Consider the following 16,666-nt stretch of genomic DNA (forward strand, 5'->3'; position numbering starts at 1 on the left):
CAAAAGACATTTATTTATACACATGATGTTGCCAGGTCTTGAAAATATTCCTCTTTTTAGAAATTCTATTTTTTTTTCAAACTCCTGATATGGTCAGAATTTAAAGTTACTACCACCATTTAAATATTCTTCCTGGTTCATATGGCTGTTAGAGTTTTTAAAAATGAAGTTTATGTTTCCATCTTGTTCAAAGTACCATATTAATTTCTAAAAGGAAATTAGACTGGGGATTTCTGCAGTAGGATTATAGCCCTTAATGGCCTTCTTGCTGTTCTTAACATGGAACACTCCTTCTCTGTGCCTTTGCATTGGCTCTCCCACCGCTCACAGTTCTCTCCTTCCTTAATTCTGCCTCTTAGACTCCCTGGCCTGAAGACTCATCTCAAGCCCCACCATTCTAGGTAACCCCCAGTTGCTAGCACCTTCCATTTTAAGGTTCCTTTGTATTTATTTGGTTATATCCTGTATATGCCTGTTGTGTTCATGTTTTCTTCCCCATTTTAATACGCCTTGAAGGAAGGTACTATGTTTTGCTTTTTTTGATGTATGACCAGTGCCTTGAACATAAAAAGTATAAAATAAATCTTTCTGAGTGACTGATTTGATCATATACAGCTGATCCAGGGTGGTAGTACACACCTATAATCCTACCTCTTACAGAGACTGAAGCTTACCTATCTCTTGAGTTCATGAGTTCTAAGCTGCATTGGGCTGTCCAAATCAGGTGTCCACTCTAAGTCCAGAATTCATATGCTGAACCCTTAGCAGTGGGAGGCCACCAGATTGCCTAAGAAAGGCTGAAACAGACCATGTCTTAAATGGAGCAAGTCAAAACTCTTGTCTGATTTAGTAGTGGCATTCAGACTCTGAATATATATATATAATAAATATTGGGTGAGATGGGGAGACCCCCTCTTAAAAAAATACATGCCTGATCATATAAAATTTGGTCAGTATTTTGGAACCTGAAATGAAATCTGGCCCCATAAGTCTATTTCTCATTAAAAAATCATAGTACGTTAGAGAGGTGGAAGGAACTATAGAAATCGTCTCATCCAACCCTATCTTTTGACAAATGTTTCCTAATCATTTCCTAAATGATTCCCAGAGAAGTTGGGCAATTTTCCTAGTCACCCAGCAAGTTAGAAATAGAGCTAGGACTAAAATCCAGCATTCCTTATCCTTGGGTTCTTTCTACTAGTTCATAGTTGGTGACTTTGGGGAACCACAATTTCACACGAGGGACTTTTGATCAGAATGATATGTCCTTTTAACATTGGGATTACACCAAAGAAGTATTCTATGATATCGTGGTATGGAATTGCCTCCACATACATCTGCATCTGTTTCATATTGTTTTTCAATATTTCATCAACCCAAAAGTCATTTTCCATCTCTGGCTGCTTAAGAACAGAAGTATAACCTTTCTAGAATGACAAAATTGTTTGTATATTGTTGGTTAAAAAACTAATCTCTATAGTTAGGCTCTTGTGAGTGGGCAGGGTTCGCACTGTTGTTCCCTTGTTCCATGAGCTTATTTCGTTTTATTTTTCTTGTACCCAGACAGTCGGGCATCTGGCACCATTTAAAAAACCTGAATCAAAGTAATTTTCTCATCCCACTCTGTACCCCAAGGTTTCTCGCTATGTGTAAGGCTCCCGTTAAAAGATGTGGGAAGAAATCTGTGGGACCCTAAGGGGGATGTGAATCTGGCTCATAGCAGCACAACATTTTAAACAGCATTAACTTTTCCCCCGCAAGGCCATGTTAATTAGCTACTATTTGACATAAAATGTGAAGGATTTTTTTCTTAGATAAATACAATTTGAAATATTTTTACCTGATCTTTCTGGTTTTCTTATATCTTATCTTCACAGTTCCTCTCACAAGACAGTCCATCTCCAGTTTTGGCTCATTTTCACTGGCTGGGCACTCTTACCTGGAGCTCCCTTCTTCCTCCTCTTCATCTCATGGCTTCCTCTTCATTCCTTATAAAGCTAATGCCTTCCTTTTGAGATTAATTCCAATTTATCTTGAATATAACTTGTTTGTTCATAGTTGTCCACATTTCAGCTCCCCAGTTAGACTTGAGAACAGAGATTGTATGTTTTTTATCCTTAGTGTTCAGCCCAGTGCTTGGGACATGATAGATAATAAATGTTTGTTGACTTACCTTGATTCTATGAACTTGATTAGGAAAATGTCGCAAGATGAGGTGATGAATTCTAGTTTTGTCACTTATTAGCTATGTGACCAAGCCTGTTTTCCTATCTGTAAAAGGGGTCTAATAATACTTGCACAGATTCCTGTGAGTAAACCATAGAGCATTATAATAGTTCACCTTTGTATGCTCTTAAATTACAACTTTAACATGAAAAAAGTACCCACAATCCCCATTCTATTTTAACTTTATTACTTCTCCATATCAGACTAGAGGAAAATATGAAGTAATGACAGGAGTATTCAAAAATCCAGCTGAGATGGTTGATATATATGTGGAACTGATCAATAAATTCCCTTCAATTACTGCATTAATTGATCCTGTGAGGAAAGAGGTAAGTAAGATGGTATGCCTTAGCTCACAATTATAAAGTAAGATCATTTTGTTGTTCAGTCATTTCTGAGAATGAGGGTCCATTGACCAGATCCCTATAACGTCACTGAAGATCAAGGGTCCTTTTAGCAATGGCTTCTTCTCATATAGAAGAAACATGTTAATGTTAAGGAAGGCAGAGCTCCTTATTTGATTTCTGCTGAAAGATTAATCATTTGCATTTTTATCTACTCACAAAAGGAAGAAGGAAAGATGGTACGATTTTAGATCCAACATCCCCTTTTTACAGATGAGGAAACTGACTCCTAGAAGCTGGGATTTATCTGGCACAAGTCAGTAAATCATGGAGCTAGGATATGAATCTGGCCAGATCCAATGCTTTTTTCATAACACTCCAACTTTTACTAGATAATATTTTTATCCTAGTTATGTATATGTATAATATATGCATGTGTATATATATTTATGTACTATCTATAATGCACCAACATTTTAGTGAATTTTAAGCTTTACTTAATATTTAATTTTATTTAAAATATAAACTTATGATTAAGCTATGAAAACTTTAAAATGCACTAAGTCTTTTTGGACACTGTATAGATGAAAGTTGTATTACAAATAGTCTGAAATAGTGAGATTTATCTTTGGTCCAAAGTGATCCTTGGAAATTTGTTCTTCAGTGATCCAAATTTTTAAGAAAAATCTGTGCTTTCCCAATCCTATCCAAATTAAAATCACCAATATGTATCTTGTTCATTTAAAAACCGTGGAACAGGATTTAAGAAAACCACCAAGATTTTCTTTGCATAGAGCTCTTGGGGGGGAAGGGATTTGTTCTGTCTTCTTCTGGAGTGCCATGTGCCAGCTTAAAGCATCCTTTTCTTTCCCCAGATTGTGCTATATTTTAACTGTTGAGAAAGACAGTATGTGTGCTCTTCCCTCCTCATTCCTATCACTTCAGTGTTTAATATCACAGTTAAAATTCTTTGGAAAGGAGTTGGCCTTGGGCTTACATTCTGCATTTTGAGTATCAACTTTTTTAAGACAAACCCATTTACAAATGGAAGAGATAAAGATGTGCCTTATCTTGTTTGGAAATTCTCTCTCTCTCTCTCTCTCTCTCTCTCTCTCTCTCTCTCTCTCTCTCTCTCTCTCTCTCTCTCTCTCTTTCACTCTCTCTCCCTCCCTCTCTTTCTCTATCTCTCCTTTGTTAATGTGATAGACTCTATTAAAAATTGGAAGGCTAGATTTGTAGCTCTTCCAGTTCTTTGAAGGGAGATTTTCTTCTCACTCATCCTGCAAAATGTTACAAGTGGTCCCTACTTACTAAGGCAGTGGAGATAATATATCTGATTGAAGCAGTATTGCCCACTTTTGTTCATGTAGAAGTCCTAGAGTTAGTCAATCTGTTCTTATTAAAATAATAGATTTTTCCCTACAGCCTGACCAGTTCTGGGCCTGAACCAAGTGTCTTCAGACCCTCATATGAGGCCTCTATAAATCTTTTCAACTGTTTTAGCAGCCATTAGATCAATATGACCAAAGTAAAATGGGGCATATTTGTTAAAGTGAATACTTCACTCAATTTTTTTGCCATACTTTCCCCCTAGATTCTTTGGAGTAATTTTAATAATTATTTGCTTCTTTAAATATCTGAACAGGACATCGAACAGTGGGACAGCATCTGTAATGCTCTTGGTTCCAGATGTAACATCATTGCAGGGACTGCAGCCAAAAGCATCCCCAAGCTCCTAGAAGAAAAAAATCTCAGCACCCCTAAATGCAGCGGGTTAATCATAAAACATACAAACCAAACTACCATGTCTGACTTGGCAGAAGTCACCAAGCTTATTGAGAGTGAGTAAGAACGTAGATTTGAAAGAGTTCATGTGAACTTAATTTAGTCATGCAAATATCCCCCAAACATTGAGTACCCTAAGCTTTGTAGGAGCTCTGAGTAAACTTCCAGGGAAAAAGAAATGCCTGCAGTCCAGGAGGTGTTTAACTCAGCTAAGTCGTGTTCAAGTTAATCTTTGGATTCACATGCTTTGGTTAGTTAGATACAACAAGCATTTAACTAGCACCTGCTGTATACAGGGCACTGAGCTACCCAGGAGATAGAAAGCCAAATGAAAAGTAGTTCCTGCCCTGAAAGAGCTCACATTCTACTGGGGCTGAAATACACTCTGTGTTTCAACTTTGTTGTCTCCCTCTTTAGACAGAAGCTCCTTTAAAAGAGAGTTTGTCTTACTTTTCTGTTTAATATCAGTAGCACAATGATTTGCACACAGTGAGTGCTAGGTGAACAACTGAATATGTATTTAAATAAGTAAATAGATAAATAAAGGGATAGGTGGATAAATAAGCCACTCATTCATCTAAAGAGATAAGTAAATACATTTGGGAAGGGAGAGAGCTCTAGCTTTGAGAGGATTCAGGAAAAGTTTCTTGGGGCTGAATTCCAGCTGAGCCTTCACAGAGAAACTCAGGATTCTAAAAAAACAGAGGGGAATGTGGGGAGGGACAGGCTCAGGAAATGGATCATTTTGGAGGTGATATAATATAATTTTGGTAGCAAAAAGGAGTAATGTGAAATAAACCTAGGAAGGTAGACTAAACGACTTTAAATGCCAAACTGAGGACTTTATATTTTCTCTTAAAGGCAACAGGGAGCTGTTATCCCAAAGAGAAGAAAACTAGAATAGGGGAAAGGATTGTTGTTCTTGAGTCATTTTCAGTTATGTCCAAGTCTTTGAGACAGAAAGGCAGATACTAAAGTAGTTTGTCATTTCCTTCTCCAGTTCACTTTATAGACGAAGGAACGGAGGCAAACAGGGTTAAGTGGCTTGTCCAGAGTCACCCAGCTAGTGAATGCCTTAGACCAGATTTGAACTCGGGGAGATGAAGACTTCAGCCCCAGCACTCAATCCACTGAGCCACCTAGCTGCGGAAGGCAAAAGGATAGCTGTCTTCAGTACGTAAAGGATTGCCAGATGCTAGAGAGATTAGGCTTCTTTTGTTTGCAATAAGAAGGTAAAACCAGGTTCAATGAGTGGTACTACAAAGGCAAATTTAGGCTTCAAGTCAGAAAATACTAACAATTAGTGATGCCCAAATGCTGAGTTGTAGAACTCCCTCCCAACTCTCTAATTCTGTAAATTTGACAAAAATTCACAGTCAATGGAGTGACATGGTCAGCTCGGATTTAGAAAGCCTATTAGACAGTTGTGGGAAGAACACACTGGAGCCTGGAAGCTAGGTGGTTCAGTGGATGAAAAGCCAGACCTGGAGAAGGGAAAACCTGGGTTCAAATTTGTCCTCAGGTATTTCCTAGCTCTGTGACCTTGGTCAAGTCACTTAATTCCAATTGCTTACCTCTTCATGCTCTTCTGCCTTGGAACCAGTACTTGGTATTGATTCTAAAGACAGAAAGCAAGAGTTTTTATAAAAATAAAGGGGAAAAAAAGAATGACTATCACTGAGAGAAGTATGTTGGCTTTCATGGGAAATGGAGTACAGAGAAATGTCTTCTAATAAACAGTTACTGGTAGGATTAAGGCATCATGGGAGTCAGAGTCAAATTAATACTATTATTTAAGCATCAGGCTTTGAGACTAGCTCTCAATCCACTACACTCTGCCTCTCACAGCATTGTTTAATATAAAATCTTATAGGAGGTTAAAGACTTCAGGTTGGTCTTAAATTGGGAACATTTGCCAGTTCTTAGCTTAGTGCCTGCCACATAGTAGGTGCATAATAATGGCTTGCTTGATTATTTTGATATAAGATCTTAGAATTAAACTGAGCCAACAAAAATTTTTTCCTGAGCATTTAAGGCATCACTATTTCAAAAATCCAGTCCTTAAGGGTAAAATATAACAGCCAAATCTCACAAAGGTATAATAGAGACTTTTTCCTTCCTTCCTTCCTTAAGGACTCCCATGAGCCCTCTCTCTCACACACTTTCATTCTCTCTCTCTCTCTCTCTCTCTCTCTCTTTCTTCCTATTTCACTTTTCCCACTCTCACTTTTCTTTCTCTTACTCTCACACTTTCTCATTATCTGTCTCTTTCTCCCCGCTTCTGATTGCCCTATGACCTACTTCAGCTCCTTTAGATCAGTTACAGACCTAATAAAATTAAGGTCATTATTCATATAATCTTTAGATGTGATGCTGAGAGGCATAGTGAAGAATGTGTTGGATTTGGATAGAATCATAGGGTCACAGATCAAGAGGTGGTAGTGACCCCTACCATCCATCCAGTCCAACCCTTCATTTTGCAGATGGGGAAACTGAGGCCAAAGGGTTTAGGTGACTTTTTCAAGGCGGTAAGAGGCAGAGATGGGTCTTGAACCCATGTCTTCTGATACCAGATCTTGCACTCTTTCCATTGCATGCTACTAGAGATCTGAGTTCAGATGCCACCTCAGATACTATTATCACAAGTCATATAACCTCACAGAGACTTTATAAGGAGGATACTAATACCTGTATTACCTACTTTACAGGGCTGCTATAAGGAAAGTGCTCTGTAAATCCCAAAGAGCAATTCAAATGTGAATTATAATCATCCTTGGAAAATACAATCCATAATTCCTGACTGAATAGTTTAACTTACCAGAAAAGATTGTAGCAAACTGTGGTAAGGTGCTTTGGATTCCTCGCACAGTATTTCATCAAAAACTGTCATCATTACAGAATGATTATTTGTAGCCTCCTAAAGGTGGTCGAAATCCTTGGAGGGTCACTTAGCCCCCAAGCCTCACCTGAAGCTTGAATCCCTTCTTTGACATCCCCATCAAGTGGTCATCCCCATACCTTCTGAATGCCTCCTCATCTAGTGTAGAGCTGAAATGACTGAAAAGGGACTTTTGCAAACACAATTATACCAAGTAGCTTTTCTAGCGATTCCTATTGTTACACAGAGACATTAAGAGAATGCTAAACTCCCTAGGGTCCAGTTTCTGGAATGTGAAGTGTGAAGGCTACCAACTAGGCAGGGACGGTCTCCCTACATAATGCTGTCAGTTGGAGTTGTGAAGGTTGGTCATTGCCGAGTTATTCGAAAGGCATCAGATTGATAAAGCAGTCCATAATGAAAGCATAAGTGTTTCTCTTATGAGGGGGTACTTAGCTATTCAAATAGTTGCATTTATTTTTCTATAGCGGTGCTGTCCATCTCTGAAGCGTGAATAATCATGCCTAGGAGACTCCTGTTTCTGTACAACCTATAAAAGTTAACAATGGAAGATAAACAATTTCTGTGCTTATAGGTCAAAAACGCATTGCCATCTTGGGAAGTACGGAGGGAGAGTCTTCTGATGATAGCCTTGCGGATTTGGTAAGTGTCGAAAGCTGTTCAATTGCAGAATTGCCAAAACACTCCTTTTAGCAGGTCGGGATTTCAGGGAAATGCAGTCTTGGGGAGAGAAAGTCATGCCACCTTTTAAGAAACAGGCTTTCTTCCACCCAGAAAGCTGCCTTTGGAGAAGAGCTAATCTTTGAACTTCTAAGAAAAGAAAAAATGGGGTGCAGGGAAAATGGCTCACACAGCCATCTGCTTGCTACATTAGTCCCGAAATTGTAAGCGAGAAAGGCTCTGGCTGCGTTGTTTACAGTGGAGGCAAACGTGCTCATAGCGGAGTGATTAATGAACAGCGATACAATTTCCCTTCTCAAACTGCCCGTTTGTAAATAAGGTGGCTTTTCTGATGCACAGAAGAAAAATGCCACGTAAACAGCCAGCCTCGATGGGCCAGGTTTCCTTTTCCTCTTGCGGTGGTGTTAGGACACCAAATTAAACAAGTCTCTCTCTCCCCAAATGACTTCCCTTTTCTTAAAATGAAATTGTCGAATTCCTCTGCTCTTTCCCCCCCCTCAGGCTGTTGGACTGGGTGTTCGTTTTCTCAAGTTGGGAGGTCTTTCTCGCGGTGAGCGGATGACTAAATACAACCGCCTTTTTGCTATAGAGGAAGAACTCGTCCAGGGTGGAACACTGGGTACGAGCTTTATTCTGCCTTTTGTTTTCCGAGCGCAGTGAATCAGTGTAAAAAGATGGGAGGAGAGGGGGAATAGAAATCACCCAGCAGGAGGGACGGGGAATCCAAAGACTATATAAATAGATGCTGACAAACACTAGGAAGGCATTTACCACAATGTATATTGTCGTCCTAATGGATGATCTATTTACCTGAATGTTTCAAATTCTCACGCTCCTCATCCCTGAATAGACTTCGTGATGCTTTTCAATAGATTTAATTGATTGGAATCCTCACTCCTACCTTTTGTTCCAGGCCACATTATATTGAAAGGTTTGCCCACATCAGGCAGAAGTTCTAGGCAGGTGTGCCGCTGACAGTTGTCGGGGGAAGCCCATTTCATTGTATTAACATGCCTATTTGTTTAATTTCAGTGTTTCGGCTGGAAAAGGCTACAGATTCTATTGAATCTTCTTTAGGGAGACACATTTTTTTGCATATCTCTGTAGCAGAGTGTACTGGCCACAGTAATGATGATAACAACCACCCACGTATTTATAGAACTAATATGACTTTATATCGATCAGATTATAGGCCATATTTTCTCCTTTCCCCCATCTGGCTTGTAAACAAACATCTCCCCCGCCCTAGGAAAAAAAAAAAAAACAACCCAGAAACAACCCTCCTCAAAAGCATATTGCAGCCTACAACTTCAGCCCTTTATATCACACAGAGAGATTAAGCTACACCAATCTTCCAGCCTAAGTAATAACAAGGACTCCTTTCTTGGAAACACACTTTGGATCATAAGATTTAAAGCTGAAAGGGACCTTAGAGACCATCTAGTTGAGGAATTATTAACCCAGGGTCTGTGAACTTTCATTGAAATCTTTTTTGGGATAGCTATATTAGAATACCATGAGTTTCCTGTCTAATTTTATGTATTTTTTGTGTTTTTATGCATTTTTCATATGTATTATTTTTGGTGTATTTTTATGTATTTCTCATTCATTGCATTAAAAGACCTGATTCTGATTAGGCTTTCCCAGACTGCCAGTAGGGTCCATGACACAAAAGCAATTTAGAACCCTTGCCTTAGAGCAGTGATTCCCAAAGTGGGCGCCACCGCCCCCTGGTGGATGCAGCAGAGATCCAGGCAGGCGGTGATGACCATAGGTGCATTTATCTTTCCTATTGTTATTAAAATTTTAAAAAAATTAATTTCCAGGGGCGCTAAGTAATATTTAGTCTGGAAAGGGGGCGGTAAGCCAAAAAACGTTTGGGAACCACTGCCTTAGAGGTTATCTAGTCCCATTTTTCCCCTGAGGAAAAGTTGCTGTAGACCCAGAAAAGACTTGCCTAACTTCAGGCCCGAAAGAGCCAGAACTTAAGTTAAAGTCACTTGGCCACCATCTTGAAGAAACCGAAGCAAAGAGACTGTGGCTTGCATAAGATAGAAAAGATGGTCTTTTGATCCTAAATTTAGCACCTTTTCTATCATACAAAGGTTATCCATTCCCCTCTCTTTACGGATGTGGAAATTGAGGTCAAGAGAAGCTAAGTGAAATTTAGCCCAAGATTTTAGAGCCTGAACCAACAAACCCCAAACTAATGTTTTAAAGTAAAGGAGGTGGATTCCTCCTCCTTAAGAATTCTAGCTTCTCTGCTTATTTGAATAAGAATAACCCAGCACACCTCATCCACTCTCTTTCCTTCCTACTCATCTCCATCTCTGGACCCAGAGAGTACTATTAGACTTGATATTGAGAGAGGATCTAATCTCTTATTATTGTTGTTTAATCATTCAGTTGTGCCTGATCTTTTGCAACCCTATTTGGGGTTTTCTTGGCAAAGCTACTGGAGTGGTCTGCTATTTTCTTCTCCTGCTCATTTGACAAATGAAAAATGGAAGCAAAAAGAGTTAAGTGAGTTAAAAAGAGTTAAGGTGCCCAGGGCCACCTAGCTCAGAAGTGTCTGAGGGGCCAGATTTGAACTCAGGAAGATAAGTATCTCAGTGATGGGCAACCTTTTGAGCTTGGTGTGTCAAAATTCACCAAAAAACCGAGCATAACTTGGGTGGTGCGTCACTTTGAGAAAAAACCATAATTTCACGATATTTATAGTTTTAATAACAAAAATGTATAAGTGTAATATGTAACTATTTAATAAACCAAAATATATAAATTAATATAGGTAGAACTATAGTGCAGAGAGTGGCTACACTACACTACAGTAAATGTTTCATCCTTGGCATGTGGTCCCATACTTCTCTGTACGGGGCCGCATCGGCCGCGTCATTGAAAATGGCTATGTGTGTCAGTGGTGAAACTTGTGTCATAGGTTTGCCATCACCATCCTATCTTCAGACTTAGAGCTTTATCCACTGCACCACCTAGCTGCCTCAGGATCCCTATCAAAATCTCCTTCAGTTTTATAGCCCCAGGGCATGCTGCTTTGCTATTACCTGCAGAGGCTTCTAGAACTCACTGTAATGGGAGTAGAAGAGAAAGCAAAGGAAGGGGGCACAGGGTAGTAGGGGTATATTGATTTCCAAGCTTTAAAATTTATTGAAGCTTTACCAGTAATTAGCTCTGTGTCCTAGGACAAGTCACTTAATCTCTGTGACCTTCAGTTTTCTAATCTAAATGAGAGATTAGAAAAAAAAAATCACTGAAGTGCCTTCTAGTTTGAATAATCTATAATTCACCTAAAAGGACTAGTTTTGGAAAGGAGTTAGAGAAAGCAATGGGGAGAGGAAAGGCAAGTCACTCAACTAAGGACTAGCTTCCTTCTTAGGTAGGGAGGCAGGGGAGGGGAAAATGAATATATATATATATATATATTTATATATATATATATATACACACACATATATACATTTATTCACTCTAAATTTCTTCATTTTCCAGAGTCCCTTTTAATTTTTTAGTGATTTTTTTCACATTGAGAAACTAAGATTTACTTTTAGGAAAAATCCTCAAGAATTATAGATATGTACACATGTAGATATAAATTTACCTTTCCAAGACCCCATTCTAGGGAGTAGCCTATTTTCAAATTGATATGCTACATCATCTCATTTGATTCTAACACAAGTCTGTGGGATAGGTAGTGTAAATATGATTATTCATAGTTTTATTAGAGCTGAGACTCAGCAATGTGTAGTGAGTGATTTGCTCCCAAGATTTCAAAGCCAATAATTGGCAGGGCTTGAATCTGAACTCATGTCTCCTGCTGTAAAATTCCCATTTTATGTAATATTTCCTCTTCAAGATAAGTATCGGCATTTTTCTTTCACTGGTGGGGAGAATTAAACTACATATGTAGCACACAGAAACATCAGTAGAAACCCACTGAAAGTATATCATGCTTTTATCGTGCTTAACAATAATTTGATCATGAAATGTCCCATGTCACACAAAATGAGGACCAGATCGGGGAAATGGTTAATCATTGAATCTTTAAAAAAAAATAATTGAATCTTGAAATAAGTTACCTCAGAGAGCTAAAGTGACTTGCCCGGAATTACACAGGGTTAGTGGATGAATCAGTTATGGAACCCAAGCCTCCTCCATCTCACAAGCCAGTGGGCTGGCCAACATGCTAAATCTGGTGCTACCCTACTTTCCCACTTTATCTCATGCTTCTTTCTGCTTTTTACACCTTCACTCCAGTCAAACTGAACTTAGTTGTCTTATTACACAATGTTCTTTCTTTTCTGCCTTTGCTATTTCTTATTCCTAGAATGTTTTCTATCTTTCTCTACCGACCCATTAAAGCCATACTCAATACCAATTCCTCTACGAATTCTTCCCTAAGCCATGCAATAATGACTTTTTTCCTTCTAGAGCCTTATATAGCATTTTCTTTCAATCTTTATTATCAATTATCATAGTTTTTTGAGCACATGTTATCTCTTGCTACTATATTATAAACTCCTTTAGGGCAAGGAACCTGTCTATTTTAACCTTCTATCTTTCCTAGCATAGTTCTCATTGCACATATCAGTAATTGGTGGTTGGAATCTATAATAAGTAACAATTTCTTTAGAGGCAAATTTCCACTTTTCACAGAAAGTGTTCCTGTATTCTTTGCCTCTTTTCATTTCTTACCTGATCACATAGGTAAGAGGCAGCTTCTATAGTGTACAGGTACAATGAAAAGGGCTTTAAAGCCAGATGAATTAATTGGGTTCAAATTTTGCTTTTCATGCTTAGTTCCTGAGTGACCTTGGGTAAGCCTGGTTTTTTCATCTATAAAGAGTTGAACTAGATGGCCTTTGGGGTCGGGGTCCCTTTTAGCTCTAAATCTAAATCTATGAATTTATTGTGATCAGGGTATGCCCTTTAATCTCTCTGAATATATCCTCATTTATAAAATGGGTATAATTGCCTATTTTTCTCAATTTTTGATGTCATTTTTAGAAATATATGCTCTTATTGAAACATTTTAAAAGCTGTTGGTCCAATGCACTGGGAGAGTATCCATGTGAATGGCTTCATAGGACCTCACTGTTAACAAGAGTACCATGTTGTTTTCATGGCATTAAGAAAAAGACTAGTTAGTAGCCTAGCTGGTCTTTCCATGATATTGGCCACAGAGGACAGAGAAAGAGACCCACAGAGAACCATGGAATGTTGAAAAGGAAAAGCAAAAGCATCCATGATTTTGTACTTCCCCAAACTACTCAGATTATTACTAAGTGGGAAATCCCAATTAAAAAAACATATCCCTTACCCGATTGTTCCTGCCTTCCCCACCCCATCCAGACTACTTTGGGGATCAGAAAAGTTTGCAAATAGATTCAGTACCAGTTTCAGAATAGGCAATATTTTGCATTCTCCTTCAAAACTACTTTTTCCTCATGGTTGATTCTTTGTCCCCTGTTGCTGTGTCTCCTTCTCAGGCTCAGCAAATAATCCACAAGTAATGTCCTGCTGTGCAGCAAATAATCTACCCTGCTGAATTAGGGTGTATTTGGCTGCCCTGCACAGTTAATGTGTGACTGAAGAAAACACAGCCTTAAGTGGGTCTGAAATCCTTCAGGATTGTGGTCCCAAGACTATTAAGTGATGTTTTAACCTGTCACATGCATAGATTTAAGAAGTAGCAAATGAGCCTTTTTAATGGTAGTAGCATTTGAATTAGACATCACTTGATGGTTTCTATTTTTTTAGTCCCAAGTGCAGGGCAAACATTTATTGACTTCGAAGAAGAAGACCTAAAAGCAGCAGAAGCACCTGGGGCTACTTTGTCTTCTACGGATGCTGAGATCCCACATGATGTGCCTCCTTTCTCCATGACATCTGAAGCAGTGAAATAATGTGGACCTTCTATGATTAATGGCATAGTGCTCCAGTACAAATCCGGATTACTCATGTTAGGATTGACAAAACCTTGTAGAAATGATTGGTTTTTGTACTGAACTTCACTTGTCTATTTTCACTATGCAATAAAATACTTCTATTTGCCAAAAATTCTCAGTACCAACTTTTTTTTTCATACCAGCCATAATTTCAGAAGGGATGACTCACCCCAAGCCCATATTCCAATTCTATTGTTTTCTGTTCAGTGGTTACTAACTTGGAATACATTTGTAGGCTGAAATAGTCCATTTCTTTTCACTTTTGTGTGTGTGTGTGTGTGTGTGTGTGTGTGTGTGTGTGTGTGTGTGTGTGTATGCCAAACAGAACCTTAAATCACAAAACTATCCTGTATGTTGCTAATTTAATTTTTTTGGTTGCTGTTGAATTTACTTTTTTTTTTTTTAATCAAAAATTTTCTGAGGACAAACACTAGTTTTCTAGGAGTGGTTCCTGCCAATCATTTATACTGTTAAAATTTCATATAGATTGGAAAGCATTTGATTTGAAAAAGATGAAAGCAAGATGCCAATTTCTTGGCCTCCTCACCAGGTGTCTATGTGCAGTATCTATAGCTGCATGGAGCCCCTTCTGATTCTTCCTTCAGACCTAGCCAGAAATGACCTTTCCTTCCGATGACAGCCCCCGGCTTAGGCGATGGGCATATTCAAATCCTGCACCATTACTGTACTGCAGAGTATTGCTTATTTAGATCCCTCTTGCTAGATTTTTAAGCTACATGAGGGAATGGAGCATGATTATTGTAGTCTTTGTATTTCCCCCAGTGCCTAGCACAGTGCTCGGCACTTCAACAATGGATGCTGAATGAATTGATAGATGAGCCAGGAAAATGTAAGTGGTTACATATAAGCATTTGTAGATAGATATGGTCAAACTGCCTTATGGGATTTGGGCATCATGATGACAAGTTATTGATTTGCTATTTGGCAACAAATAATTTTTTTTAAAGTTTAAAACCTTGAACTAACCAAAAGTTAGTTGGGTTTACATTTTTGACAGGTACCAGAAACACTGGTCACATGTGCCAAGGATCTGGCCAAGAAGAACAGACTTGATGTCCTCATAATAGCGACAGGGGCATCCTCTTAGTGTTATGATTTGGAATTGGCTCGGGGCAGTCCTTCTCAGAATAGAGCGCAGTAGAATTGGTTGGTAGCACTCTGTAGATTGGGACAACTAAGTCACAGTTTGTGGCTGACACTCTCTCCACTGACATTCATCCACAATCAACAGGATAGGAACAGGCTTGCTGTATTTTCCCCCAAGACAAAAAAAAATCATTTGAGAAGAAGGAAGAATGCAATTGGGAGTTTTTGGATGCATAACGTTGGTCCACACCTCAAAAGACGGAGAGCTGTTACCTGTAGAACTGGTTATTGGACCAGGCTCTTATATTAAGAGCTTAATTATAATTGGCTCAGACCTGGATCTCCAATGACTAAAATGCAACCAACTGGAATGAAAGTATTCGCCTGAAATGAGGAATCCAATGAGTCACGAGGTCCACCAAAGAAGTCATGGGCTTCAAGAGTCTGGGTACTTTCCAAGACAGTCCCCACTTCTGAACAGCCCTCATTGATGTACGTATAAACATGATTGATCATGGGTGTGTTTTTTTACCTCTCAAGTTGATGGCTATTATACCCTAGAGATTATCAAATAGACATTTTAGAGATTAAGAGAAAGAGGGGGAAAAAACCCAAGCAAACTTGCTATTTTTTAAAAAATAGCCATGGAGAAATATTAGTTTTTGGGTTCTTTTTAAACCCTTAACTTCTGCATATTGGCTCTTAGGTGGAAGAGTGGTAATGGGGGTCAAGTGACTTACCCAGGGTCACACAGCTGGGAAGTGTCTGAGGCCAGATTTGAACCTAGGACCTCCCATCTAGGCCTGACTCCACTGAGTTACCCAGCTGCCCCGAAATATTAGTTCTTGAGAAAAAACTAAATTGATCTCTTCCTTCTCCAATGTATAATGTTTCTTATGCCAACATTAATTATGATTAGCTACTATATGTTAAAGCCTGTCAATGAAGCAAAAACTACTTAAGTACTCTAGATTTACAAAATGATTTGATGTAATTTAAACAAGGCTTTGTGAAATAACTTTGAAAAATTTACTGTTGCCTGATGCATTTTTAAAAGGCTCCCAATTTTAGATATTTGACTAATGCCATATTTACTTTAATAATATCCTACCCACTTTTCCTTCTAAAAAGGAAATTAATAATGGAGGAATTATTTGGTGAGCAGCTACAACAAAAACTGCCGTTTAACCTCCACCTGAGATTGTTATCATTAAGGGTGGCAGAAATTCCTTAGCTAATGAGAATTTCAAAAGGCATGAGATGGGGGTGAAGGGCTTATAAACGCAATAGTTATAATATGAAATTGCTTTGAATGTGACAATATGGGCTACTTAAAGCCCTAATAATAAACCAAGATTTGTATTAGAAGGGGGAAATTTTTCTCCTGCCTAGAAACAAGAACACCAAAAAAATAACTCCCGTAGGCTTCATTCTGGTTCAAAAGAACACAGGCAAACAATTCTAAATTTATCATGCTTTGACTCCAAACTGCATCAAGAGAGCCAACAAAAGGGTGGCTCAATGTTGTAAAAAGAATTAATGTTCTTTTTGAAAACCCTGGGAAGGAGATCTAACTTCTCTTTCCTAAACACATAGAACAGCAAATAACTCCTTGTATGACATCAATGGTTAAAAATGTCCATATTTTTAAAGATGAAATG

General features: G+C 38.5%; 1 protein-coding gene across 1 annotated transcript in view; it reads left to right on the plus strand.

The window, feature by feature from the left end:
- The window catches only part of ENO4 (enolase 4), a 189,314-nt gene extending 175,381 nt beyond the window's left edge, over window positions 1–13,933 (plus strand). The window contains exons 10-14 of the mRNA XM_044660184.1: window positions 2,430–2,555; window positions 4,216–4,411; window positions 7,829–7,896; window positions 8,437–8,554; window positions 13,711–13,933. Coding sequence (XP_044516119.1) covers window positions 2,430–2,555; window positions 4,216–4,411; window positions 7,829–7,896; window positions 8,437–8,554; window positions 13,711–13,856 — 654 coding nt within the window. The 3' untranslated portion in view covers window positions 13,857–13,933. The remainder of the gene's footprint in view (window positions 1–2,429; window positions 2,556–4,215; window positions 4,412–7,828; window positions 7,897–8,436; window positions 8,555–13,710) is intronic.
- Window positions 13,934–16,666: the final 2,733 nt, after the last annotated feature.

This window comes from Gracilinanus agilis, chromosome 2, assembly GCF_016433145.1.
Source record: "Gracilinanus agilis isolate LMUSP501 chromosome 2, AgileGrace, whole genome shotgun sequence".
In the NCBI taxonomy this organism is placed as follows: domain Eukaryota; kingdom Metazoa; phylum Chordata; class Mammalia; order Didelphimorphia; family Didelphidae; genus Gracilinanus; species Gracilinanus agilis.